General features: G+C 35.5%; 2 protein-coding genes and 1 pseudogene across 3 annotated transcripts in view; 2 read left to right on the top strand and 1 right to left on the bottom strand.

The window, feature by feature from the left end:
- Window positions 1-11,261: 11,261 nt before the first annotated feature.
- LOC123534666 (uncharacterized) lies at window positions 11,262-14,809 on the bottom strand (annotated as a pseudogene).
- Window positions 14,810-15,976: 1,167 nt separating this feature from the next.
- Window positions 15,977-17,002, top strand: LOC128547571 (zinc finger MYM-type protein 1-like). Its single transcript, XM_053520577.1, has one exon. The coding sequence runs from the start codon at window positions 15,977-15,979 to the stop codon at window positions 17,000-17,002; it is 1,026 nt and encodes a 341-aa protein (XP_053376552.1).
- Window positions 17,003-18,572: 1,570 nt separating this feature from the next.
- Window positions 18,573-27,132, top strand: part of LOC123533760 (WD repeat and SOCS box-containing protein 1-like) — a 34,191-nt gene continuing 25,631 nt past the window's right edge. Inside the window, exons 1-3 of one of the 2 annotated variants that reach the window (XR_006682883.2) lie at window positions 18,573-19,054; window positions 26,115-26,271; window positions 26,767-27,104. Coding sequence is in view for 1 of the 2 variants with exons in the window: in XM_045315600.2 (XP_045171535.1) it covers window positions 18,997-19,054; window positions 26,115-26,271; window positions 26,767-27,104 (553 nt within the window). In the remaining variant the exon portion in view is untranslated. The remainder of the gene's footprint in view (window positions 19,055-26,114; window positions 26,272-26,766; window positions 27,105-27,132) is intronic. The other variant, XM_045315600.2, reaches the window with a different exon arrangement.

Raw genomic sequence — 27,132 nt, forward strand, 5'->3', positions numbered from 1 at the left:
TCATTTACTTTAGTCATATTTATTACCAAGTTTATTTGAATATATTCTGTTTAAATTGTTGAATATATTCTGTTTAAATTGTGCTTTTGCTTTTAGAATTATGATGTTATTGTTGTATCGGCCTAAAACAATTTATTTTAAAATTGATTTACGTGTTTGATGAAGTCAGACTATTGGAAATAATCATTTCTCCTGGTAATTTATTTTGCTTGTTATAGATAACTGACTTAGGACAAAATAGATCCACAAGTTTCAATGAATTGAAAAATGTCAATCAAAAACTCAAGTTTTTTTGGGGAAGTTGTTGATAATTTGCAGAGAACACATTGTTAATACCTGGAAGAAATCCAGAAGTAATAGTTCCTGTTTTGTGCACCTAATCCTTAACAAAGTTTCTCGTGAATTACAGCTATATTTTTCAAGATCCAGATACAAATTATATGTCATTCCAAAGGTCTATGGGGGTGGAAATAGGATCTTTTTGAAATTTTGAAGTGTCTCTACTAATAGGTGGTCTCAATTCAACTTATTATTGTGTATCTTGATTTTGCCCAGTACACCGAGTTTGTCTGGTTTTGCACTCATTTCAGTCCGCCTAGTTTCACGCGCATAAATTCGGTACACATGTGGGACATGCCAAATAGCCCAATTAAAACATCACATCGCATTTTGGTTTACCAATCACGTGGGCAGAATAACCCAGTCGTGTACGAGTTGAGCCCACTTACTATCAATTCTAAGGCCAAAAATGTATTTTTCTGAGGATAAAAATCAAGCATGTTTTTTCTAAATAACTGAAATATTCCAAAATTTTTGTAATCATCCATTCTCAAATGAGTTCAAAATGTCATTCCAGTAATAGTAATAAACAGTGCATAGTGATGAACTGCATTAAATCAGTTTCAACTTTGTTTTAAAAAGATAATTATGTACATTATATTATCTGTTATTATGTTAATGTTATACCAATATAAAGTGTATGTCTATAATAAGGACAATAAACTATATATCTAAAACGTTGTCTTCTTTGCTTGTTAAACTACAGGTTATTAACCCTTATCATGCTGGACACGATTAATTCTGCCTTTGCGACTGTGCACATCCGTGCAGTCTGATCATGATCTACACTGTTTGCCATTCAGTCAGTATCTTTTTGGTAAGAACCGTTTTTAACAGTTAATGGTACTGTCCAAATTGAAAGATGGACAAGTTCATTATAGAAATTTAGCAGGGTAAGGATTAAAATCCAACCTTATGTGGGTACAGTTCTACATGCTTTAGGAAACCAGCTTCTAGTACCCTCACAATCAGGAAAACCATGATTATACGGAGAAAAAGTCTCATAAATAACTGAAGTGATATTTTTAAATGATTACATTTGAAACAATGCTAATCAGTGTCTAATACATGTATATCTTACTCAAATACTGCCCCTCATCGATGTGGGTTCGAAACCTCATTTGGGGCGTAGAATTCTTCACGTGAGGAAGCCATCCAGCTGGCTTACGGAAGGTCGGTGGTTCTACCCAGGTGCCCGCTCGTGATGAAATAGTGCACGGAGGGGCACCTGGGGTCTTCCTCCACCATTAAAGCTGGAAAGTCGCCATATGACCTAAAATTGTGTCGGTGCGACGTTAAACCCAACAAAATAAATAAATAAATACTCAAATACATTGTCACAATTTGTGTAGTGTTTTTGAAAATAGAGTAAAATGTTCCATTTGAATAACACATACATACATGTATGTGTATTTTATCTGAAGACGGATTCTCTTAATTATTAAATCACTAAAAATTATAAATGTGTCTGAGCTGAAAGAAATTTTCCACAGGGGAGAAATCTATGTCCATTATGGGCTATTTTGGTCAAAATGGCATTCAATTTGGAAGTAGATACTTATTACCCAACTTTGATGGAAAGTAAAAACCCCAAAATATTAACAAAAATGTCCCCTCTGCCTCTGCTTACACATATTTAAGTTGTTCTTGAAACATTTTACAAGTTGTTTTGTACATTTTACAAGTTTCTGTACATTTTGTAAGTTGCTCTACACATTTGGAACTAGTATGTTGTTATGTCATTTTATAACTTATTCTGTACAGTTTGTAAGTTCTTCCATGTGCATTTTACAAGTTGTTATGTGCATTTTACAAGTTTTTTTGTTTTGCATGTTGTTTTGACCATTTTACAAGTTGATCTGCACATCGTTTTGTGCATTATAAATTGCAAATTGCTGGTGGCAAGTGATTCTGCACATCTGTGGTCTACTTTGTTCACTATTCAGTCAGTAAATTTTCAGAGAGCACCCCTTTGAATAACAAGTGGTACTGCCCAAACTGAATGATGAATGGGTCTATTTTAGAAATTTAGCAGGATAAAGGTTGACTGTAAATAAACAGCTATAGTCTAATGAAGAAAGTGAAAACTCTAGTGATTTAAACTCTACAGAAAACAAACAGAAATCTAGATCAATGACATTTTTTAAAAAGAAAAGACCAATTCTAAGTCATATCAATGTCAACAGTGTGCATCTAGGATCTTGAACAGATTGATTAGATCTAGCTCTATTTCAGAAACAAAACTTGGTAACAGTTTTGATAATAATCTTTATTAATAAAACCCGGACCGGCCCGGCCCGGCCCAAACCACGGAAATAGCCGATTCCGATTGTACGGAAACCACCGAAAATTTACGGACGGAAGGCTAATATAATTACGAATGGTAATACCGTCATCTTAATCAAGGCAAATTTATGTATATTTTATTTTATTATTACAAAAGTAGAAGCAAAGTATTTAATATTGATGATAGGTATGTTTGATGAAGTATTGCACTTGACATAAGCAAAGACCTAAAATAACAAGATATTTGAATCACATTCAATCAAAGAAGTAATACGTTCAGCAGTCGGTACCGTACAGACACGAGATAGCAATTTGCAGGATACTTTCACTCAACAGAACTGGACAGGCTAGTTAATGGTGCGTCGTTATTTCACACCTAACGATGTGACACTAGGTTGTGTAGTACAGCGAAAGGGTCTATACCGTGCACTGGAAGTATTGCCCGACCAAGATAGCGTTTTAGCATATTAAGTATTAATTTAATAAAAATATATTGCCTTAGGGAACATATGAATATAAACACTCTTATTTTAAGGTTGTCAAAGATTGCATTAAATAAGTACACATTTTGCGAAAATTAATTAGAAATGTAAGTTTATGAAATTATTATTATACTCCTTTTGCCTATCTCGACCAAGACAGATCGAAAATAGATGAACTTCGAAGCTATGAGCTGTTTTCATACTTGCCATTTGTTTCAGGTTGTTGAAGTATTCAAATTTGAATATAAAAACTATAAATATAATCAAAAGCTAAAAAAAATAGTCCACTTTTTACATTTTTCATATTAAAGGGAGAAAATTTAAACAAAATTTCATAAAAAGTATCAAAGTAAACATTTCCAGAAGAGGTATAACTCTATGTAATAAGTCTTTTTTCCTGAAAACTAAAAAAAAATATCATAAAATGTTGCTCAAATGATAAATCATATGATTTAGCTTTAAACAAAACCGGGTGATATGTATGGAGATGATACCCGGATTACAGTAAGTTGTAGAAATGAATGAACTTGAGTATAGAATATGAAAGATCGGTCGCAAAGTTTCAAACCCGGACCCCCACCCCGAAACATGCCCGCTCAGTCTGTTTAAAACAACAACAATAAAAAAAGAGGTAAAATATAGTAATATGGAAATGGAGGGTAGTGACAGCAATGAACTTTCGTGTTTTAACAATTTACTGCTAACGTTTTTCTTTTGTTTTTGGATTATTTAATTTTTTATTTCTTTCTTTTATATTTGAAATAATACTAGCATATTTTTTTTAACACAGAATTAGAAAGAAAACCCGGTCTGGTCGGACTACGAACTATTTCAGCCTATGCTTATACAACTATTCACATAATGTTAACATTTTGTTTTTTAAAATGAACATTTCAAAGCATGGATTACAAATGTTGCAATTCAGATGTTAAAGTATTATACCCCACACAATGTCCAATGCAATTTTCCCATTAGTTTAACTTGAATAATATATCTTATTTACAAGCTTTTTTATATCTCGTGCGCAAAATCGTTATTTTCAATTTCTGCGCATGTGATATTATACAATAATTGCCTTTTGGTGGGGTCAATATGAGCCGCGCCATGAGAAAACCAACATCCGCGCAGTCTGTCAGGACCCATGCTGTTGCTAACGGTTTCTCTAATCGCAATAGACAATGTTGGTTTCTCATGGCGTGGCTCATATGTGGATTTATCGGCCTGATAAAAGCAACATCAACCTCGGGCAAATTTTATCGACTTGATATCGCTTAACAGGTCGATAAATCCACATATCTACCACACATAAAAGGCGACAATTGTTTTATATTAAATCCAGCCTACTCATAAGTATAAACATTAGATACAAATGTCTGCAACCTTAGGTCATCTTTCGTGTTAATTGTATACGACGTCGCATAACGTGTGGACGTCACAGCTGGAGGTCAATACTGTGTTTGGCTCCGCCTTCGAGAAAATACGATTTTTTTATCGTTGAACATGTGACTACATCTAGAACAATGGAAAGGACTATAAATATAGATTTAATGATAAAAAAAAACTAATTTCATATCGCATGCGCAACAACGCTATTTTGTTTTTCTGCGCATGTGACATTACATTTTCATGTCTCCCTATGTTAAATCGATACTTTCGTACTGATTAAAAGACGATGCACTTATTTATACATAGGATTAAATTACTTTATCTTGTGTTCATACATGTTTGAACCCGGCCTATTTTTCGTTTCTGCTTTTGAATGATTTGTTCTACATGCAACATTTTGAAAACAATTTTTCATCAAATATTAAACTGAAACTGTCACCATCAGATTGGAAATTAACTAACTACTAAAATACTAAGAAAATAAGTGCTCTCATTATATGTTTCCGTAGTTATTGCCGTTTTTCGAATGTTACTGCTGCTGATTTTGTTGAAGTATGCCCATAAATACAGCGCTATGTAACCTCAAGACTATATCAATCAAAAGTATTTTTATACAGCAAAGTCGCGACAATTTCTAAGTGCTTACTAGTAAAGCCTCCTTAATTCTGTCTTCATTATTTGGTAAGTAATAACTTTTTTAATGTTAAATAAATCATTTCATTAATTTTTCGGTATAAAAAATAAAAATTGTATTCCTGAGAGGTGATCCCTCGAAATAACTCTATCCGTGACTAATATTTTTCAATGCGACAATTGTGAGTTACAGTAGAGAAAGTGTTAGTATTTAAAATGTAAATGTATAATAAAATGTTGACGAAAATGGGCTTAAAATCCAAAAAAGGCCACAATAGGAAATAATTCTTCCCGGCTAACTCTGACTTTTAAGTTGGTCGGGACTTGATATGCACAGTCAAAATTTTCCTAGCACCGCAGCATGAAAATGAACCTGGTAGTCACTTTATAATTTTATTTCATCCAAAAACATTTCAGGAACATTTTCAGAAAATAAAAGATACATACGAGTGGCGAACGATCAGTAAAATGTTTAATAAGAAGTACTATATTATGTTTTTCATTACGCCGCTTTGTGTGTAACATGTATTCAGGTATACACGCGTAAAAATAAAGATCGGAAAGAAATCGAAAATGGCTAACAAAATAAGAATATAATTAAAATGAAATGTATGCAGTTGTAAACTTTTTTGGTGATTAACTTATTTTTCTCTTAGATACAAGCATTTGTATGTAAAAATTGAGTGTGCAATAGCTGCGCGTGAAAATAGGTAAGAGAAGATTAAGACAATACCGCGAAATCGAAGAAGGAGACCCCTGTTTATTTTTCGCTCATATTACAATTCATTTTTTTATCATAATTGTATTTGTGAAAAAAGAACACACTACTTAGTCATTCCGTTTGAAAACATATAATGGACCCGGTATACCAAATGAAACATAATTACTTTTTGGATATAATGGACAACCCAAAAAATAAATTAATCTTCGTAAAAACAGAAATGTCACAACAATTATATTTAGGGTTGAGCGAAAATGTGATTTCTCGACGCGATTTGCGTAAGAAGTACGAATTTTATCTTTTCAATACAATGTAATATCGGGTGAAGATCAACTTTACTATTATTTAAACAAGTTATGAAGGATGCAACTTGTTTTTGGAAAATCCCGCTCATTACACTTTCTTTAAACCCTAAAGTTGAAAAATATGTAAGGTTAAACTTTTCTTAATGCTTATGGATTTGGCCACACATGGGTCGTTTAACAACCCATTTTAGCTGGAGAATTACACTCAGATCCTTCGTAAAAAACTGCAAACTATCGTACAGTTACTCTGTATATAAAAAAGCAACAGTTTAATTTGCATAGTTACAATAGCTTGGTTCTACCAATGAAAAACTAACAAAACGTAGGGTCTCAGAATGCGACAGCATTAAAGCTGCTCAATATAGATCCAAGTACAGTTCACTTCCGGTGTGGTCACGTGACCATAGTAAAGTAAGCAATGTTAGAATAAATCGTCTGCAGTACACTGTGATATTGATAAATTTACAAAAAAAAATCTTAATGAAGAAATTTGTGAATTTGAAGAAACACCATCCATTCAAAGTTTTCTTTTTCTTTTTCCAGACTTATTTGTAAATTATGATTACGGGCTCAAACGATTCTTCTGTTGTTATGTATCAAAAATGCCGAGCACTAGCAAACTGACTGAAAGGGTATTCTGTATACAATAATATATCAAATCAACCTAAAAAAAATTGCAAAGTTTGCAAGATATGTCTAACCATTGAAGTTTAATCTTGAAGTAATCTAAATGCATAATCTGAAAGTGTAGAGCAATGGTAAATATCCAAACGAACCTTAACAAGTTTTTACTTGGTCTTTTTTCACGAAACATTGTGATTCGTTCTATATATTGAGTGCAGTTTTAAAAGGTAATTTTGTTCCCATTTAAAAGATTTCTTTTCGCGTCGAGTTTTGGTTCACCAACTTATGTGAAATACACTCGATGACTGCTTCCTGGACACTAACCAGTACTCTCACCGAAAGAAGGGACTGTTGGAGTTACGGTCAAAATCCGCTGACAGGATTCAACCCCGCGACCTCCGGTTTACGAGACATCTGTACAAAAATGAAAAAATGGGAAACTTTGTATCTCGATTCTACTCTATATAGTTTTAGAACTAATTTGAATATAACTTAAGTAAGTCAGTTTATTTAGAGATTACTTGCAAACTTGAAAAAAAAGAGAAAAAAAAAAGATGTTAAAACATCATAGCAACCTGCCGAATATGAAATCGAATATTGAAAGTACAAAGACTATGCCAAAAACTGCAATGTACCACAATATATCAATGTGTGACTTTCATTCGTACGTCAATTCAGTCGACTAAGTTCAAGAGATACTCAGAATACTGCGTGAACAAACCTATCTCACAATTTGTTTCTATATATTTATACAGGAATATTTAAAAATATGGGGTACCGTGTGTAAAATTTTTCAATATTCAACGCTGCATTCTTTCGTGCGTAATCGGTATCCCGACCTATCCTAAATTTTTTACATGACCCCAAATGTTTTATGGTCTTGAGATTTTTTAAAACTTTTAATAAAAAGTGCTCATTCTATTCTTTAAAAATTGTCAGTGATATTAGAAATTATTCGTATTCATTTTCTTTCTTTTTTGACAGAAAAATAATTTCTGTAAATTCCATTGAACAAAAAGTATCATAAAAAAAAACCCTGCTGTTTACTAACTATTTTTAGGCATGTTACCGGACACAAAGAATTATTAGGCTTTGGGAATGCACAGGCGAAACAAAAACTCTTTGAGGCCCGAGAGGATACCTTTCTTCGAAATATAACAATTTTTTGGACGAAAAAGTAATTATAAAATATATATAATGATAACGATACAAAATATCGGAACTAATTAGAAGGCTCGTCAAAACAACGCTATGTATAACGACTTCCTGTGTACAAGTTTACAAATTATATTAAGACGTTTTTGCAACCAGAAAGAACACAGTCTTAACCCATTCATCAAAGAAGTTCCTCGCGGGCATCATAAAGTTCAGTGTTTTTTTTTTTTTTACTAAATTCTAAATATGTAAGTCGATATGAACACGATATCATTCGTAATTATATTAGCCTTCCGTTCGTAAGTTTCCGGTGGTTTCCGTACAATCGGAATCGGCTATTTCCGTGGTTTGGGCCGGGCCGGGCCGGTCCGGGTTTTATTAATAACCGAAAATCTTTTCAATGCAGAAGGATATAAATTGGAGCATGAAGATAAAAATGCCCGTGGTGGCGGCATAATGACTTCTGTTCGATCTGCTTTAACTTTTAAACTTTCAGTACAGGTTGGGGGGGGGGGGGGGGGGGCTTGGCGGGGGCACACGTTTTGAAAATCAGCCGATTTTTTTTTTTTTTTTTTTAGTTTAAGATGGGCTAAGCACTACTTAGCTAAGCTGCATACTTAACACGGTGCGTGCTTAGCCCATCAAAAACAATTACAAAACTGCAGGTCACAGCTAAAATTGACTGCTGTCAAAACATTGCTAAAGATAATTGCCATAATTGGTCAAGTTATTGCCCCCCCCCCCCTCTTTGTTCCTACGGCCCTGGCGTAGAAAAGAAACTTGGAATGCATTTGTTATCTAAACTGTCTATCAACAAAAGAAAGTGGGGCAGTTTGGCTAGATCTATTTATAAAGCACCATTGACATATATTACAAAATCATCTTTTTTTAACAAAAATTGACTAGATTCTAGAATAAATTATTATCTACTTGTCTTGATAAAATATGTAAAATAAAGTTTCTTGTACCTGTAGCAATAATACCCACGAGCGGATGTGGATAATCGCGAACAGGGGGGTAATTCCAAACACACTTTTGTATTCTTGAAAGGCACCAATCTAATCCACGACGTTACATAAGTGATATCAACACATTCCATACCATACTGCAATGAATGCAAAGTTTTGTCACGCATGTTTTTTTTTTTCAAAATAACAGACTAGAATTTATATGACAGCTTGCATGTAAGTCGTTCTTACCTATTTTTGTATTTCGATGGAAGTAATACGTAAGGATCTAAAATGATTAATTTTTCACCGTTGACAATGTTTTGATGGAATACTTACATCACAAGTGTCCCGTGGTAAGTAAGTTAACTGCATTTCTCATTATGGAAAACGTTGAAAGATTGAATAAGCCGTTCGGAATTAGACACACTTGTCAATTTATGTGTGGCTAATTCCAAACAGTCAATATATGAAGAACAGTTTATCGAAAATATGTATATATATAAAGACTAATACTATATTTGAAGCAAATAACTAGAACTAGATTATAAATAAATAGATAAAAAATATAGATCTACCACTTTGTAAAATGATTTCAACTTGATTTCATTCATGTTGGCTGGCTTTAAACATCTGCAATATGACCTAACTATGTTAGAGGCGGTGGCGACTCATGTGAGAAGCAATAGCATGAGCTTATCAAGAGCTGCAAGCCAATTTTGGGTGCCAAAACAACCCTGCACGAGAAGGTCCACGTTACGTGCTATTCATGTGAAAAACCGTACATGCACCTATTGTGGGCGCAGATTTCACCCTAAATGTGTGGTAGATGAGTTATTGGGCGATACAGACGAACTTCCGTTTGAATGCAAATACTAAGTTAAACACAGATTCTGAGACATTTTGAGCATATTGCATCATGCATAAACATGTTAATACTGCATTCAACCTTTCAGACATTAATCATGTAGAAAGTTGTCAAGATGTGCTGTGCTTCTGCAAATTAAGGTTTTTGGAACGTGGCTTTCCCTGTTGGATATTCTTCCTTGTTTTTAGATACAGATGCTCTCTAAATTACGAGTTGTATGTTTTGTTTTATAAAGTTCCTTAGTTAAAAATGCAAGTAATACCGTAAAGAATGTCTATGTTTATCATTGTAAACAAACAAACGTTCTGTTTTTAAAAAGTCGGGACTGTTCGGAATGCATGGATCCGTATATCGATCAATGAACCCCGCCCCTTAGTTACTGTTGCTAATTCCCACAAGCTTCTTTCAAAATGGCGGATTCATGTGCAGTTGAGATGGACTCGCTAGAAAGTATACCTGGTGATTTTTCAGTAAAATATTTACCAAACTGTGAAAAAATTGCGCAAAGAAAGTTGTCAAAGGGACTAAAGTATTTTACGCAAGGATATATACATGACATTAAAATTAACTCTGAAGAAATCACCGTAAAAATTAGTGCTAAATGTTGGCGTTCTCAAAGAAAGAGCGAAAAACCTTGGACACTTTCGCTAGATATTGTTGGTGGGAAAATTGTCGAGTCCTTATGCCGGTGCATGGTTGGGTATGTATGATTATAATGTTAACTATCTTTTAAGCATGATCTGAAAAGAAATAATCTAGATCATTAAATAAATTATTATATTTACGTATTAGGACTACTTTTATCCTAGAGACAGTACGTAATTCCACGCTAGGGTTTTGTGATGAAAATATTTAACACCATGTGCAGTCACACACGGTGTTAATGATTTCTTAAATCAAGATAAAATTTTCAACAGATCTACAAAGCAATTTATTAATTGGTTCAATGGCTTTTTATTAACGTTGCTGATCTTATCTTACAAGTATGTGTTGCGCTGGCGCTGCTGTTGCAACTGGTTGCAGACCTATAGATCACCGCTGTGTTATCAATTCAAAAAGCTTCGTTAATTATTCCCATAATGTTATAACACATATTTGTAAAATACCACGCAGTTGTCATAAAATCAAACATATGTCCATGCTTGGTGTATATTTCAGTACTAAATTTTGCGCGCCAACTTCAGTATTCTGTCGAACATAATTGTCAATCTTATTTATTTTTTTCAGTGCGGACGGACATTGCTCGCATATAATAGGGCTGATAAAATCACTTCAAGGGCTCAAACTCCACAATTGTAAGGAAATCCCTGACCAACAAAGTTGTACAAGTCTACCACAACAATGGCACAAACCAAGAGGGACAAAGATCTTGCCAATACCTATCAACCATGTTGTTGTCGCTAGACCGTTGGAAAAAAGGAAACGGAAACCTGTGATCTGTCAACTCGACAGTACATGTAAGTAAATATATATTCATTTTCAAAAAATAAAATAAAAAGAGAAAAGAAACAGATATTAAAATAAATCCATTTGCATTTATTATATCACGGTATTAATAGTAGCTATAAATAGTTAACGACAGCTGTAAGATAATAAACACATATAACAAAAAATCTGTGACATTCTAAAATGAATGTGCGTATATTTGATTTGTAATTGCATTTTATTAAAAACAGCGGACAATAAAATCCGTTTAAACATAAATTTCAGACTTCCTAAAATAGAACAGAGTGATGTCGAAACCTTGCGACGCACAGGCGGGACACCGTTATCATACTTGCTGACTTCGAGTATGAAAGAAATATCAACACACAATGGTCTGGACCAGTTCCACTAGGATCCGTACTTTCATATCAGGTAACGTGCAATGATAATAAAGTATTAAAATCTACTCATGAATATTTACCTGTCTGCCTGGTTAAAATGAGCTTGCGTTTTATCTTTCACAAAAACGTCTTGAAATAAAGTTAATAGGCCGCACACTGTCCAGATCTTATTTATATTTTTGAATAATGACGTTGGTACTTTATGCGAAATTTTTTTATATGTTTTGACTTTGTTAATGACCCGTTCAATATGCACTCTATGCTTGGCAATTTTCTGCGTACGGTAGCGACTGACATTTGCCCACCGGAAGTGGCGTGAGACGGAATATTGAGTACTAGTCCCAGTTGCTCCAGTTCTTGACCAATATTAAAGCCTTTGTCTGCCATTACAGCGTCACCTTCTTTGATATAACCTTCACCCAATAAATTTTTAAGAAGTTCAAAAAATCCACTTTGATCTGAAATGGCTTTGTCAGAGACCGACCCGGTAAATAGTTCTGAGATAAAAATAACAGAGCCGTTGGGATCACAGCCGATAAGTCCCTTCAAAGTGGTACTTGATTTGTAATCACTATACATCTGACTTTGAAGTCCTAATGCACAAGGGACCTGCGTCTTCAGTTCAGTACCATCAATGATTACAAGCGTTGTAGGAAACTCATTTCTAAATTCCGTGGGCATGTTTTGTATGATAGTGTCTCTATGCGGCCAAATTGATAACTGTGCTAGTTTGAAATACAAGAGTTCAATCCACTTGTTGAAAATAATGCCCGTTGACTGAGTTGACAAACCGAAACGTACCGCAATGTCTTTTATGCCAAAGTTGTGTCGCAACCGACAAAATGTTAAGAAAAGACAGTTTTCTACTGACAGTGTCTTGATGTCCTTTCTTCCATCTTGATAATCAACTGTCGATCCTTCCGGTAATATAAATGACAGCAATGCTAAAAACCTTAGATAAATTATTCCAGTGTAATACTTAAATATGTTCTTAATTTTGCTTTCTCTTTTCACAACTGTGTCCACACAAAATGTAGACAGCGTCTGTTTAAGGGGATCAACTCCGTTAAGAATATGACATTTTTAAGTTTTACAATTTCTTCATCCTTACTCCGTTAAGTTCGTTGCATTTCTGTACTCTGCATTGCTGTTTGTAGCCGTTGTATGTCGGTTGCCAGTAATAAACTGTCCATACCATTCATCCTTATAAGAAGAGGAAGAATATAACAAAGTGATGAAAAACAATGCAAAGAATTTAGATACATAACCGAATTTTAAAAAGTCGTATATATGTAATAATCATATATTTTGTGTATTTTTTTTCAGTTGAGAAATGCACAGGACTTAAATATTCCCGTACAATCGGGCGGCTGTGGGGATATCAATATACAGACGGAATGTAAGGTGGAGCTGCCACAAGAATTCACGCAACTCAACAACTTTTTCTCAAATGATGACCCTGTGATAATAGAAGAGATGACTAGAGATCAGTCAAATTCAGATGCTTGGTACTTTGAGAGATCGAAACGTCTGACTGCATCAAATTTCAGTGAAGTTTTATACAGAAAGGCGGAACCAACAGACAAATTTCTTGAACGACTCTTTAGACCAAAATCTTTCATTGCTGCTGCTACCGAATATGGAAAAAGGAAGGAGCCGATCGCAAAATCGGTTTACTTACAAAAATACACATATAGACATATTCACGAATGCGACTCCCGACGGAAAAGTGTGTGACAACGGCGAAACTGGTCTTGTTGAAATTAAGTCACCCTACACGGCGAGAAATATGACATTATCACAGGCATGCCGCGAACTTGATCATTTTTGCGTTACACATGGCGAAAATGGATATTCTCTGAACCGAAATCACTCCTATTATTCCCAGATACAAGGACAGTTGATGATTACCGGCAGCAGTTTCTGTGATTTCATCCTCTACTTTTTGAACGACATATTCGTTGAAAGAATACCGCCAGATCGTCCATATATGGAAAATATGTTGTGAAAGCTTTCAGTGTTTTACCAGAAACATGCTGTGCATTTCCTTATTAGAAACGGACTACTAGCAGAATAATAGAATGGTATCGAGCTGGGAATATTTAATATTACTTACAGAATTCCTCTGTCTGTGTTCCTCTATTCATACTGTCATCTTGGAGGTTGTCGCAACTGTAATTCCTGTGGAACATTCATTGTAAATAATGTAAATAACATATAAAATAGTAAGTAATTTAAAAAAAAAAACGAAAATCGGACAACAGTTTGATGTTTTGAAGTGTAACTTCAATCTATACGTAATTGTTAAATATGAAACACAATAAATACGCACAGTTCAGCTGATTTTCTATATATCGTGTTGCTGAAATGATATATTTCATAACCGTTTTACTAAATTAAAGATACATACACTATTTCCAAATGTGTGTCTGTTGTATTCTCAATAGATTCCAGAATACGCCGTCTTTTAGGTGGGGGTCGAACTGGTGATGTACACGAACCATCAGCCGGTATGGGATCAGGATATTCATTACTTGGTCCGGCGCCCCCAACGAAGTGCTTCAATAATAAAATGGTCGCTTGTTTAAATAGTATATTTAATTTCAACAGCGAGAAAACAGCGCTGAACAAGGTTAGCTGTTACTTCTGGGTGAAATTATTAATAAGAAATAAATCATTAAATGACCCTTGAACTGAATGATTCCGTGATAGACCCTGATCAAAATAAATTGAGCTAATTCAAATTAAAATCCCGGTCACTGACGAATGAGTAAAGGCAGACAGGCGATACATAATGTTTGTTATCTTTTTATACTATATACAATACTGTCGCCCAAGATTTATATTAATAATTTAAAGATTATAAGAATTACCTTTGAGCAAATTGCTTTGTGTTTATTGATCCGTTCAACGTTCAACTGTTCGCGAGGCCGTCCGCATGCTTTAATCCAACGCTTGCATTTCTCTAAATCTGCCTTCGGTGTAGGGAACAAAATAAATCTACACCCGTTTAGTCTTTCCGGGTACCGCTCGTCGGCGTTACATATCCCCCAAGCACACCTCAACACCATTTTCACCGAAAATTATGTTGTGTATAAACTTATAAGAATTAATCAGTAACGGTTTCTAAGTGAAAGCTTGTGGGAATGAATGGCTGGTTAGCAACAAGCGATATGCACTGAATAATCCGCGTTATCTTATTAGTCAATATAATAGATAACAATTTGTTTGATTGACAGCGCGGATCCATCCCCCCCCCCCCCCCCCCCCCCCCATTGTTTGGAAAAACACGTCCAGTAGGTAGACAAGGGCGTAGCGCCCATTACGCAGTTTACGCAACTGCGTAATACTTTTTTGGCTGACTTGACTTTTTGAAATATGAAATATTGAAGAGCATGTTTTGTTGTTTTTTTTTTAAAAATCAAAGTCATATCCAATGTATTTCATTTACTACACGTATAATTTATAAACATGATATGGTGTAAACGGGTTTGAACTTAGTGCAAGAGTATTGGGTACCGAAAGCAACCTAAATCAATAATCTAGGTCAGTTTTGACACCTGCCAAAATGTCACATTTAACTCCGTCTATACCGATGACGTCACTCCTACGTAGCACTAACTTATCGTTTACATGTATGTGTAGCGATTCGGTTCTGGTCACTATTTAGAGTACAGCATTATATTAATATAATACACGTACGAGTACGCAAATATCTAACTGAATTTTTTTCATACTTTGTAATTTCTGTAAAAGTTACAGATTATATATGTGATAAATATATATCTATATATATATTACAAAGGCATTTTTGAGCTCTATATAGATCTCTCTATATATTTAATAGAGATGAGCTCCAGAAAACCTCGACCTCTTCCTGGACAAAAGTCCATTTTTCAGTACGTGTTTTAAAACCCAAAATTCTACTCCAGATGACAGTAAAAGTTCATCAACTGTTCCTGCTGATAATTCTCAGTCATTTTCGGATGACAACACAAAATCTTCTCCCAAAGAGTCCACATCTTCCCCAAAACAATTTCAGGCAGATCACTGCCAGAATGATGGGTACTCAGCGGGTTGCTCCCTGGGTGCGCGGTTTCTAGACATTGGAACCATTGATGTCACAAGAAGACTCCGAATGTCTGATTCCATGAAAATGTCGACTTTAATATCAAGGTTTGAGCCTTCGCGGAGTTGGGTAAAGCCTAAAAGCACTCACGGCAAAAGCGGGGCAGCTAGGCGTGTATCTGACCTAGTGTTTGATACTTAAAACTAACCGTATTTAAGGTATAGTCCTTCAGTCAATGGTGTTTTTGTGCACCTTGTTTTGTCTTTAATTCATCTGAAAACACTCTCGTTGCTAAGCCCCTTGTAGACTGGAGCAATGTGTCTAGGATTATTGGGATGCATAAAAAATCACCTGATCACAGTAATGCAATGACTAAAGCTGACAAATTCATGAAAATATGTCAAAATCAAGAAAAAAGTGTTGTTGAGTTTGGCTCGAACGCTTACAGAAACAAAGTCGAGAAAAATAAGAAAGCCTTGACATCTATTGTTAAAACAATAGTTTTGCTGGGAAAACAAAACATAGCCTTTCGTGGCAAAACAGAAGAAAAAAGTAACTTCAGAGCTTTGATAAATTATCGCGCTGAAGTAGACAGTGATTTGCACGACCATCTAGCAAATTCTCTCAAACATGCACAGTATCTAAGCCCCTCTATTCAAAACGAATTCATACATATATGCGGCAATCAGATTTCGGACTCTATCGTGCACCGTTCCCAAGATGCGAGGTACTTTTCTATTCTTGCAGATGAATTTGCTGATGTCAGCAATACAGAACAGTTTGCTTTTTGTCTGCGTTATATTGAACGTCAGAGTTGCGGGAAGCATGTGCTCCACGAGGATTTTCTTTCATTTGTTCAGACAACAGAAACAACAGGTGAAACACTACACCAGTTGCTACTAGATGAAATACACAAACACAACCTGAACCCAAACTTTATCGTTGGACAAGGTTACGACGGTACTGGGAACATGTCCGGTTGTCACCGTGGAGTGCAGGCAAGATTTTCTGCAGAATTTCCAAACGCAAAGTATATTCACTGTCGCAACCACCGTCTAAATTTAGCAATATGTCATTCTTGCAGGGTAGCGTTTGTGCAGCCGATGTTTACCGTTGTTGGGGATGTATTGTTTTTTATCACAAGTTCTCCGAAACGTCTCGGAGTTTATAGCTCTCATAACGATGACGGAGAAGCCTTAAAGAAGTTCTGCCCAACACGGTGGTCTCAGCACTCGGAAAGCATCACTGCTTTCTATACCCACTTCAAGTCAATTCTAGAAACACTTACTGACCTTCAAGTTGGCACGGACACCAAAACTGTCCACAGCGTCAAGCCTTCAAAAGGCTGTCCTGTCTTTTGACTTTGTTGTCGCTTTGTGTTGCGTCAGCGGTCCCTTAGATACATCGAATCCTTTGACGGATTCAATGCAAGACCCTCAATGTGACTTGGTCAAAGCAGCACAGCATGCTAAAGTTCTTAATGGGTTGCTGGCCGAGAGACGCAATGACATTGGGTATTTTGGGGGACTTTGGGAAAAGGCTGTCGCCTTGGCAACTGAGCATGACATCAATGTCTGTCAGCCTCGAGTTGCTGCAAGGCAACAACACAGGAATAACATAGCCGCAGAAACCCCAAAGGAATATTGGAGGTTGAATATGTTTGTACCATTCATGGATCACCTTTTGTCCCAACTGCACGACAGACTGTGCCTCTCGACTACAAGACTGAACGCTCAGTATCTATTGCCAACAAAACTTCGGCAACTTTCGCCAGAAATGTGGGCCGATATCAAGCAGGAGTATTCTCCGTTCATAGATTGCCAGACAATAGATACTGAACTTGACTTCTGGAAGAGAGTTGCAGCAGATTCGCCCATACAAAGCTTGGCAGAGGCAGTTGATGAAACATATCAACTATATCCAAACATACATGTTGTGCTGAAGATCCTCCTGACAATGCCAGTGTCCACGGCCTCTGCTGAAAGATCTTTTAGAAGCCTCCGCCGCCTTAAAACTTATCTAAGAAATACGATGACCGAGGAACGGCTGACTGGACTCGCTCTGATGCATATCCATCGCAATCACCAGATCGATATCGACCAGGTTATACGTGATTTCGATGTGTCTGGGCATCGACGAATCGCACTGGTTTTTGATAATTGAGGCAATAACAAAATCAGAAGCATGCAGAGAAAGCAAAGAAAAATACTTCTGTCTACATAAAACCGTATAAAATTGAATAAAAATACAAAACTAATAAAAATACACACACACACACACAAAAAAAAAAAAAATAAAAAAAATAAATAAATAAAAACAACACTAAAAAAACAATAAAAAAACGTCGCGGGGACATCTATGAGGTCAAATTATGTACTCATCACCGCCTGATGAGACCTATTGGAGAGGTCGAAACTTATTTTTTTTGACATTATATCTCGCTATATGCGTTTCTTAAAATGCACCAGAATGCGTCTTTTCATGTTCTTTTTTTCAAAATTTTCCCGGGGGAGGCCCCACCTGAGGGAGGGGGACACCCCCTCCCACACTCTCCCCCTCGACACTTCGTGCCTCGTACTGCGTACATTTTTCAAGATCCTGGCTACACCCCTGGTAGATCTAATATATCTTCAATACACTATACTGACAATATCTATATAGTTCGGAATTATACACGCTAAATCAGTTGGAATCACTTTATAAATAAGTTGTTTTTAAATAGCAATATAAGTGGGTATTTCCGAACAATCACTGTTCGGAAATACCTACATCCTCTCTACCCTTAGATCTACGGACATTTAAGTTTTCGCGCCAATTTGGGTAAGGGGAAGTAACCAGCGCGTAGATATTACAAACCTTTCCGAGAGTAATCACAAGGTAATTCGTCATATTTGTACACAAACGAGGTCAAATTAAACATGATCAGATTGCGTCACGTCCAGTGTTTACATAGAACAAGCTTTTGAAGTATATTGATTAGTATATGCGATAAATTTGTGCAATCTTAAAATTTCAGGAGTAGATCTAGTATTGTAGTAGAATCTATTTAGAGTAATCAAAGAGCTATAAAAATAATATATTTTATACTTCATTGGAGTAATTGATTAGCTATTTGATGCTGGTCGATAACCTTGCGCATGTGCATTGGGTAGACGTGTGGGAAAACACGTTTGTAATAAATTATTTCAGAGCAAGCGAAAGTGATTTTTTACTAATAGAATAATATCATTGTAAACAAGGGTGAAATAGAAGAAAGATATTTTGTTCGATCGATTGAACGAAGCCGAAGGACAGCTAATTTAGATAAGTGATCAATAATTATTGGCAAGGATAATTTTTAAAAACGTGCAACTAGATGACCCAGAACGAGAACTCGCCAACAAGCTTCCAGGGTCTAGAACCTAGAGATATATGTAAGTAGGATTGTTGTTTTTTTAAATAAGCAGTTACATTGCTCTGTAGTTCCCAGTAAATAAAATGAAAATAGATCTACTTTCTCAGTTTTTAAAATTTAAGCAAAGAGATATAAAAATAAATGTATTTTACAGTTATTTAAGTTAATTTGTTCACTCCTACTGCAGAATAACTATTATTTTCTGTTTCCGAGATGGTATAAAATGATACATGATTTTAACTAGTAGAGGTGGTGCTTATATTACCGACCACATCATATGACATAAGCCTGATGTAACATTGTTAAGAAAAAGATTCACTTTTCATTGATATTTTGATTACCATTTGTAAAACTGATCATCAGCGATGCTTTAACTTGGTGTTTGTTATTCTGAACAGTGATTTAGATTCCGAACAAATGTGATTCTAATTCCGAACATTATAGACAATAAGTAATAAAGACATGATTGTCCTTTACTTCCTTAAAGTAAGTAGCCCACTCGCTTTCATATTTTGCCAGTACTTAGCGCCTGTGATAAATTTTGACAGCATTATTTGATATACTTTTTTTCTCAGAAATTTGCAAAACGGTGATTCCTCCCAGAATTCAGAACAGAAGTGTTTGAAATCACTGCATGTAATAAAGTATCATCCGAAGTGGATGCTTTTACCAGACTAGATCTAGTGGTGACAGAGAGTCAGACTGATGTTGGACTTCAATCCTTCACTACTTTAATGTTTGAAGTCAGTTGTAATGCAGCAGTGGCGAAATCCTGTACCATAATAACACATGCAGATGACAGGAACGTACTTTATTCAGTAGGCGTGGTAGCAAGAGAGGCGGGCTTGGTGCTTGTTGCAGCAGTTAATGTAGCAGTGGATGAAATAGGCACAGTAGAAACAGAAACAATGGTTTGCACAGTAAATGATGCAGCAGATGATGCAGTTGTCGCGACAGCAGTTAACAGGGAACTTGAGGTCAAGGGGTTAACACCATTGAGCTGACAGAACTTCCAAAGTTCTGTAACAGGCTGGGATGGTACCAGGGCAGATTGAATGCGGGTAAAACAGTAAAGGATACATGTGCCAACAGGATATTGGGTGCAGCAAGAAATGCCAGAAGTAGTGGGTAATTGATTACAGGAGGCTGAACTTGCTGTTGTATAACACAAGCACGTGATAACGCTGCACTGGATACTGCTCTTGGAGTATGCCCATTTGAGTTGTTATGGGATGTAATAATTAATCTGGTTCAAAATTGATTGTTTCCTTAACTCTAACAGGATTAAGGGGAAGGGATGGTAGACAGACTGGCTTATAAATAAAAAGTCTTTTATAGCTGTTGCTATAGTGCTGCTCCTTAGCAGGCACCTTTAAAGAGTCTAGCAATTGTTTTGTTTTTTGTTGTTTTTTTTCCGTTTTCTTTTTATTGTAACAAATTGACCAACATTGGTAATCTGTCAGTCTCAAACAGATTGGCGCAGGACTAATTAAGAGATGAAAAAACTTAAATTAAGGGGTTTTGCAATTGTTCGGGAATAGATTCACTCCATTTTGAAATTTGTATCTTAATCCGACCACCTCGTCCTCTCTGTTATATGATATCAGGGCGTCATTACCTGTTTATCAGTCGTGAAATAGATGTATTTATAAGCCAAAAACGTTTTTTTTCACTATTCTATATTAAATGAAATGGTCTGCTAACCTTAGAAAATTTGTTGCAAAAATTAGCAAACTTGTAATTTTACTTACCCAAACTCCATTCCTATGGGGCCTCCGTGGCCGAGTGGTTAAGGTCGCTGACTTCAAATCACTTGCCCTTCATCGATGTGGGTTCGAGCCTCACTCGGGGCGTTGAATTCTTCATGTGAGGAAGCCGTCCAGCTGGCTTACGGAAGGTCAGTGGTTCTACCCAGGTGCCCGCTCGTTATGAAATAATGTATGGAGGGGCACCTGGGGTCTTCTTCCACCATCAAAGCTGGAAAGTCGCCATACAGGGCTCCAGATAAGATGCGTATTAGCGTAAATTACGCTTTGAAATAATGCATATACGCATTTGCGATCATTTTTAAGCGTATAAAAACGTATAAGAAATTACAGAAACTCCTGCAATGACTTTTTACTAGCGTAAACAAACTCTGAATCATCTAAAGTCTTTACGTAACAAAGCACGGTCAGCATTAATTCTCCCACACGAAACGTACACACGCATTGAATGGTACTTTATAAGTTAAACTATATTATATACCCAATGCATTCGTAAGTCAAATAGTTGGGAAACAATATTGATGGTACGATAGTGTATTCTAAAGTGGTGTCGATCTGAGATTGTAAAATGTGAACAAAGTGAAACACTGCGCATCTTTAAACCAACAAGAATGATCATTAAAACATATTTAAAGCTATATTGACTATTCTATTGGATTCAGTAGCCAAAGTAAACCAAGGGAGAACAAAAAGCAAAAACTTGAATGCTGAATTGAAACTGAACTGCAAACAAATTCATGGGTGTTACACCAAATTAATAAATATGTTATAAAACCGTTTTCTTTTTTTTTTTACATTTACAAATTTTCAGGAGGAAAATTACTCCTAGTAAATTTCAGATTTTACCATTTAACTCATTCACAAAAATTATGATGAGTAAATACTCATAGGCCATCAAAATTATCTGGAGCCCTGGCCATATGACCTAAAATGTGTCGGTGCAATGTTAAACCCAACCAAACTCCATTCTGCAAGTCAGATATATGTTCCAAGGATGGAAAACATGTTGCCAATACAAAATGACTTTCAAAAAAAAGACGAAGGATATGAAGAAAAGGTGATGGCATCGTTTAATTGAGGTTAATTGAAATTCAGCCAATATCTAAGAGTTTAGAAAATTGTTCGGTGTAAGATGCTCAGGTCGGAAATATTAGCACCCGCGCTATAGTTACAAATTGACAATGACATATATTAGGCAAAGACTGAGTGACATTTTGTTAAATGTTTTAATATTTTATTGAATTTATATTATGCAGTATGGACCAATATTAAGTTTTGACCAAATTTTTTGTGCTACAGTGTAAGATAGTTATTTATCTTTGTCTTTAAAAATATACTGAAGTGAAGAGAGAGACTGCAGACACATAAATTCAGAAAGGGGCTAAACTGTCAGCTTGTCATTGTTTAGATGATAGTACAGCTGTATATTATACCTGTATTGGTGGGAAAAGTAGGTCACCTGAGGCCATTAAATAGTAGGTCATTAATAATTGAAACATCTACACATGTGACAGGTTTTGGTAAATGATTAGTAGTAATTTTGTTTAGATTAAAAAATTGTGTATTTTCTGTCTGATAGTTATCTGATTACCTAGATCTGTATTAAAATGCTATTTTAATTTACATGTAGGAAGAAAATTTTGTCCCATATTTAAAATACCAATGGACAAAACTTACAGAAAACATTAAGGAAGTTTATGAAATATTGATCCACACAAAACTAGGAAGAAGAAAATATTTTGTTCAAATTTCCTGTTTTGATGGCGGTGGAAGACTCCAGATGCCACTCTGGACATTAATTTAGGACCAGACAGACACCTTGGACTTGTTGGTAGAACCACTGACCTTTCACATGCCAGTTGAACTGTTTCGATTCAGGGCTTGTTCAGCGTGTCCAACGGGGCCGAAATTCGGCCCCATTCCCAATGGCAAATATGCATATTTTTTCCCAATAGCTGTTCAAAAATTCCCAATCAAAGCAAAAAAAAAAAAAAAAAAAAAATTTATTTTTTTTTTTTTTTTTTTTAGACCTATTTTGTTGCAAATTATAGTGGTGCAACCATTGTATTGTAGATTTTTTTGAATTTTCAGCTTGAATTTGAATATAAAGCAGTTTCCTTTTATGAATATTAGCAGTAGAAATCACAGAAATATACGTAAGGAAAAAAAAAAAGACTGATTTTCATGGAAATACTTTCCTAATTTGGATTTTTAACCGATACATATATTTCCCAATATGACAGTATTCGCGAGTCGAAAATTCCCAAAAAGCACAGGGGCCTTTTTCCCAAAATGGCCAGAAAAAGCCATGCGATTCTGGCACAAGTCTGCATCCAAAGCTGAGGTTTGAGCCTGCAGCGATGACACCGAGGCTGGTGATTAGAAAACGGGTGATTCAGTCATTGATCTTACCTGCTCAGCCATTGAAGGAGGCCCGGCATTAATGGAATATTGTTTAATGCATATTCCAGACATTTGCTTTGTACTTCAGTGGCATTGAATATAGGTGACAGCTACTACATTAACAAGGTCATCGTTGAGTTAATTGACATTCAAGGCATTGTATTTTGATACCATTTACTACAAAACCTCATGTCATCGTGATTTAAACACAAAAAATGACATCCTTAAACTTGCGGGATGCACTGTAACTGCCGTTATATAAAATTGTCCAAAAAAACGTGTGATGCGGCCTTTATATGTGAAGCGTAAAGGCTGCCAGCACAGCATTTAAAGCAGTGTGTTTGTGGCTCCGTGATGTTAGTCCTGTACTACTGATTAAGTTTGATAACCAGGCAGCTGGGGGGTATTTTTTGCCTTTTATACTGCAGGTATTGATCAGATCATTGAGATAACCCAGATATCAGACATAAAACATACCTATAGTACACATATTATTTATATCTATATAACATACCTACATCTGTTTGTAATTTGGGAATGATGTAATTTTCTATGTATTGTACAGGTATGCAGATTAAACTGGTTTTAATACAGACATTTAATAACATCAACATCTGATTATTTACACTTATTTCTGTTCGCCCCAGTGCTTGATCGATATACATGTTAGATTTTCACTGGAGGTATTTTTAGAATTAAAACTTTAGCCTGCTGGCGGCAGTTGATTCTGCCTTTGCGACCAGTGCAGATGAAGATCAGCCTGCATGAATGTCTGAACTGTTCGCTATTCAGTCAGTAAACTTTCAGTGAACACCCCTTCGAATAATAAATGGTATTGTCCAAAAAACTGAGTGATGGACAAGTCCATTTTAGAAATTTAGCTGGTTAAAGGTTAATTTGCCCAATCTGACTAAAGTACATCTCCTGTTACGCTACGCTTAGGATTTGAACATGACCTATTGATAGCTGGCCAATCAAAAGCTAACTTACAACATTCTACAAGCTTAAAAAAGTCTTGGTTTTTGATATATACAATTTTTATGTCGTAAGATGTCAGATAGCCGGCTAGCTCAGTCGGTAGGACACTTGCTCTGTAAGCGAGGGGTCCCGGGTTCGAGCCCTGGACTGACTGCAAATTTTTCATACTCTGACATTCAAACAAGTCGTCTGATTGGTTCAAATACAAACAGATTTGTGAAAATAAAAATAACAATACTGGAAATCCAAAATATACAGAAGACGTATGTGAATAGGTTGTTCTCAGATCTTCGTTTAGAAGATCAAGTACTTCAGTCAGATTGTTAATTTGCCTATCTTGTTTGTCCAACCAAGATAAGAGTTCAAGTGTAGAATAACTGAATCATTGTATATGACATGTACACTGGTACAACATGTACACTGGTACACACTTCAAAAAATGTAAATATTGAAAATATGGCAGTGATCCAGCAGTATGTGTTCTAGTTTTGATGGAAGAAATTTTCTTATAAAGATAAATTAAATAAATGGAAATATTGGAAAGTCAGGGCCAAGATTCATCAGTTCTAAAGATTTTAGATTCAGACTATAAAAATTCAATATTTTCTTTTTTGCTCATCTGGAGAGTATTATGAAACTTCGTATGAATGTAACTAAAAAATTTCAGCAAAATTTTAGTAGAATAATTGTTAATACTGGAGAAACAATGTTTAATAAAGCAAGTTGAATACACAACTTTTAAAGGCTCATAATACCATTGTTTATAAAGTGGGTGCCACATTTTTTTTACTGAACGTTAAGGTATTGGTAATAAGCCCGTATTGATGGTCATCTATTTCTGTAAGATTGTATACTCCCGTTATCGAATTTGGTATTCTTTGTTCATAGATATAGTGGAACGTGCACATGCCTCTCCATGATATACAGAGAATGTTGAAATGACATTATGGAGAATTGCGGAATGTTAGTAGGTGTCTGCTACCTTGAATTGATAATATTGTTTTCTCCAATATTTTTTCAAGGATTTGAGTATGGATTAACATATTAGAAAGCTTTATTGAATCCATCATTTTTGATGGCTTTAACTGTAGAAGCTCATGCATATTGATTAAGAAGTGCTCTTCTGACCATGTAATTATGCATTTTATAACATCTATTTGGTCAGTTGTTTCGTCTGTTTTTAACTTAAAATCTAAAGCTGCATAGAACATGTAAGTTGAAAGCTTTAAACTGTTCCTTGATCTTATGTTGTATATGGTTTCAAATGCAGTATTAATCTGTATTCGGCGTGCCTTGACCGAAAGTTGTAAATGAATGGCCTTTCTGTATGTACAAAATAATCCTTTAAATACCAGAGAGTTTAACAGGTCATCTTAAGTCCAGTCACACAGGTTTTCAACATGTCATAAGAAAACTGTCCTCTTAGTCCATTAACACAGATTTCAACTTTTCATAAGAAAAATGTCCTCTTCAGTCCATTCACACAGATTTCAACTTTTCATAAGAAAAATGTCCTCTTCAGTCCATTGACTCCTTTCACACAGAGTTCAACATTTCATTAGAAAAATGTCTGCTTCAGTCTTCATCTAAAGATGTACTGTGTAATGAATTCAGGGAAGTCAAGTGTATCATTTAGAAATTTAGAACAAAAAAAGTTGAGTTTTGGTATTGTTATATATACATATACAAATGTCATTGCCTTATGTGAAGGAAATTGTGTTTTTTTACAAGTATATGAAATACCTTGTAAACATGTGGCTACACTTATTGTGCTGACTTGTATTTTGAAAATGAATGAATTTGCAATTCCTCAATCCCAGGCTTATTTAGTTGGTTAAATAATACACTTCTTGCCACCACATGTTTCCAAATGACATTGTCAGAGATTCTATGCATATATACCAGCTTGAATAACAATGTTGTTGATTTCAGTATGTGCAGACAAGATAGTTGAATTGGAGAAGGTCGACAAGAGTTGCAATCAAGAAAGCTGGTGTGTAGCATGGGCTCCAGATTGCTCATACATAGCCTGGTCTCAGGGTGGGGGCATTGTCTACCTGCTGCCCTGGGCTCCTGACCAAGGACAGTTGTAAGTATAAATTTTATCCATTAGTCATGTTATTGCCCATATGCTAAATTTGTACATAGAGCTCCAAATTTGGCTACCTCTATTGGGCCTCAGAAAACTGCATGTCAGTTCATACAATCAACTGTTTAATCAACTGTTTTCTGGTATAGAATCTAAGACTATCCTTGTGAAAAACTATGAAATGGTCTGTTGTATAATTTCTTTCTCAATATACAGTAGCAATAATAAATTCTCAGGGGGTATCAATTTATTTTTACTTTATAAAATGTATAAATTTTGGAATTTGTTAATGAAAAATTTTGAGGTCTCAGCAAGAAAAGCTATGTTGCTGAGACATAAATAATTTTGTGAATTCATAGGTTTCAAAATTTAAATGAACTTTTGTTTCTTGGGATATAATTTGGTGGTCTGAAGCCAAGCCATCTGAAAAACAGAATAGATTCTTTTAGGGGTTAGGCAGTGAATGGCCTGAGAACTGTTCAGCATGTATTTCAGATTGAAGAAACCAACAAGGGACCAGAGTCATGAAAATTTGAGTGAAATCGAGGAGTCAGCTTTTATCGACAACCTTCCTCGTCTTTCACCAGCAGATGACACTGAAAACGAGGATGATTTCAGCTGGAATGAAAACCCTGGGCCGAGTTGTCAGCAGCATAAGATGGAAGCGCAGCGTTTCCGCATTGACTGTATGGACTATGTTTGGTCAATGACATTCGGAAGTGGAGTCTCAAGGTCAAATTGTAATGTACGGCGGCGATTCAGTTTCAACAGTGATCTTATTCTTTTAACCGGCTTACAAGGTGGCAAGATTAAAGTATGGAATGTATACACTGGTAGGTGCCAAAAATTCTGACCAAATAT

This window comes from Mercenaria mercenaria, chromosome 12 (genome assembly GCF_021730395.1).
Source record: "Mercenaria mercenaria strain notata chromosome 12, MADL_Memer_1, whole genome shotgun sequence".
Taxonomy (NCBI): Eukaryota; Metazoa; Mollusca; class Bivalvia; order Venerida; family Veneridae; genus Mercenaria; species Mercenaria mercenaria.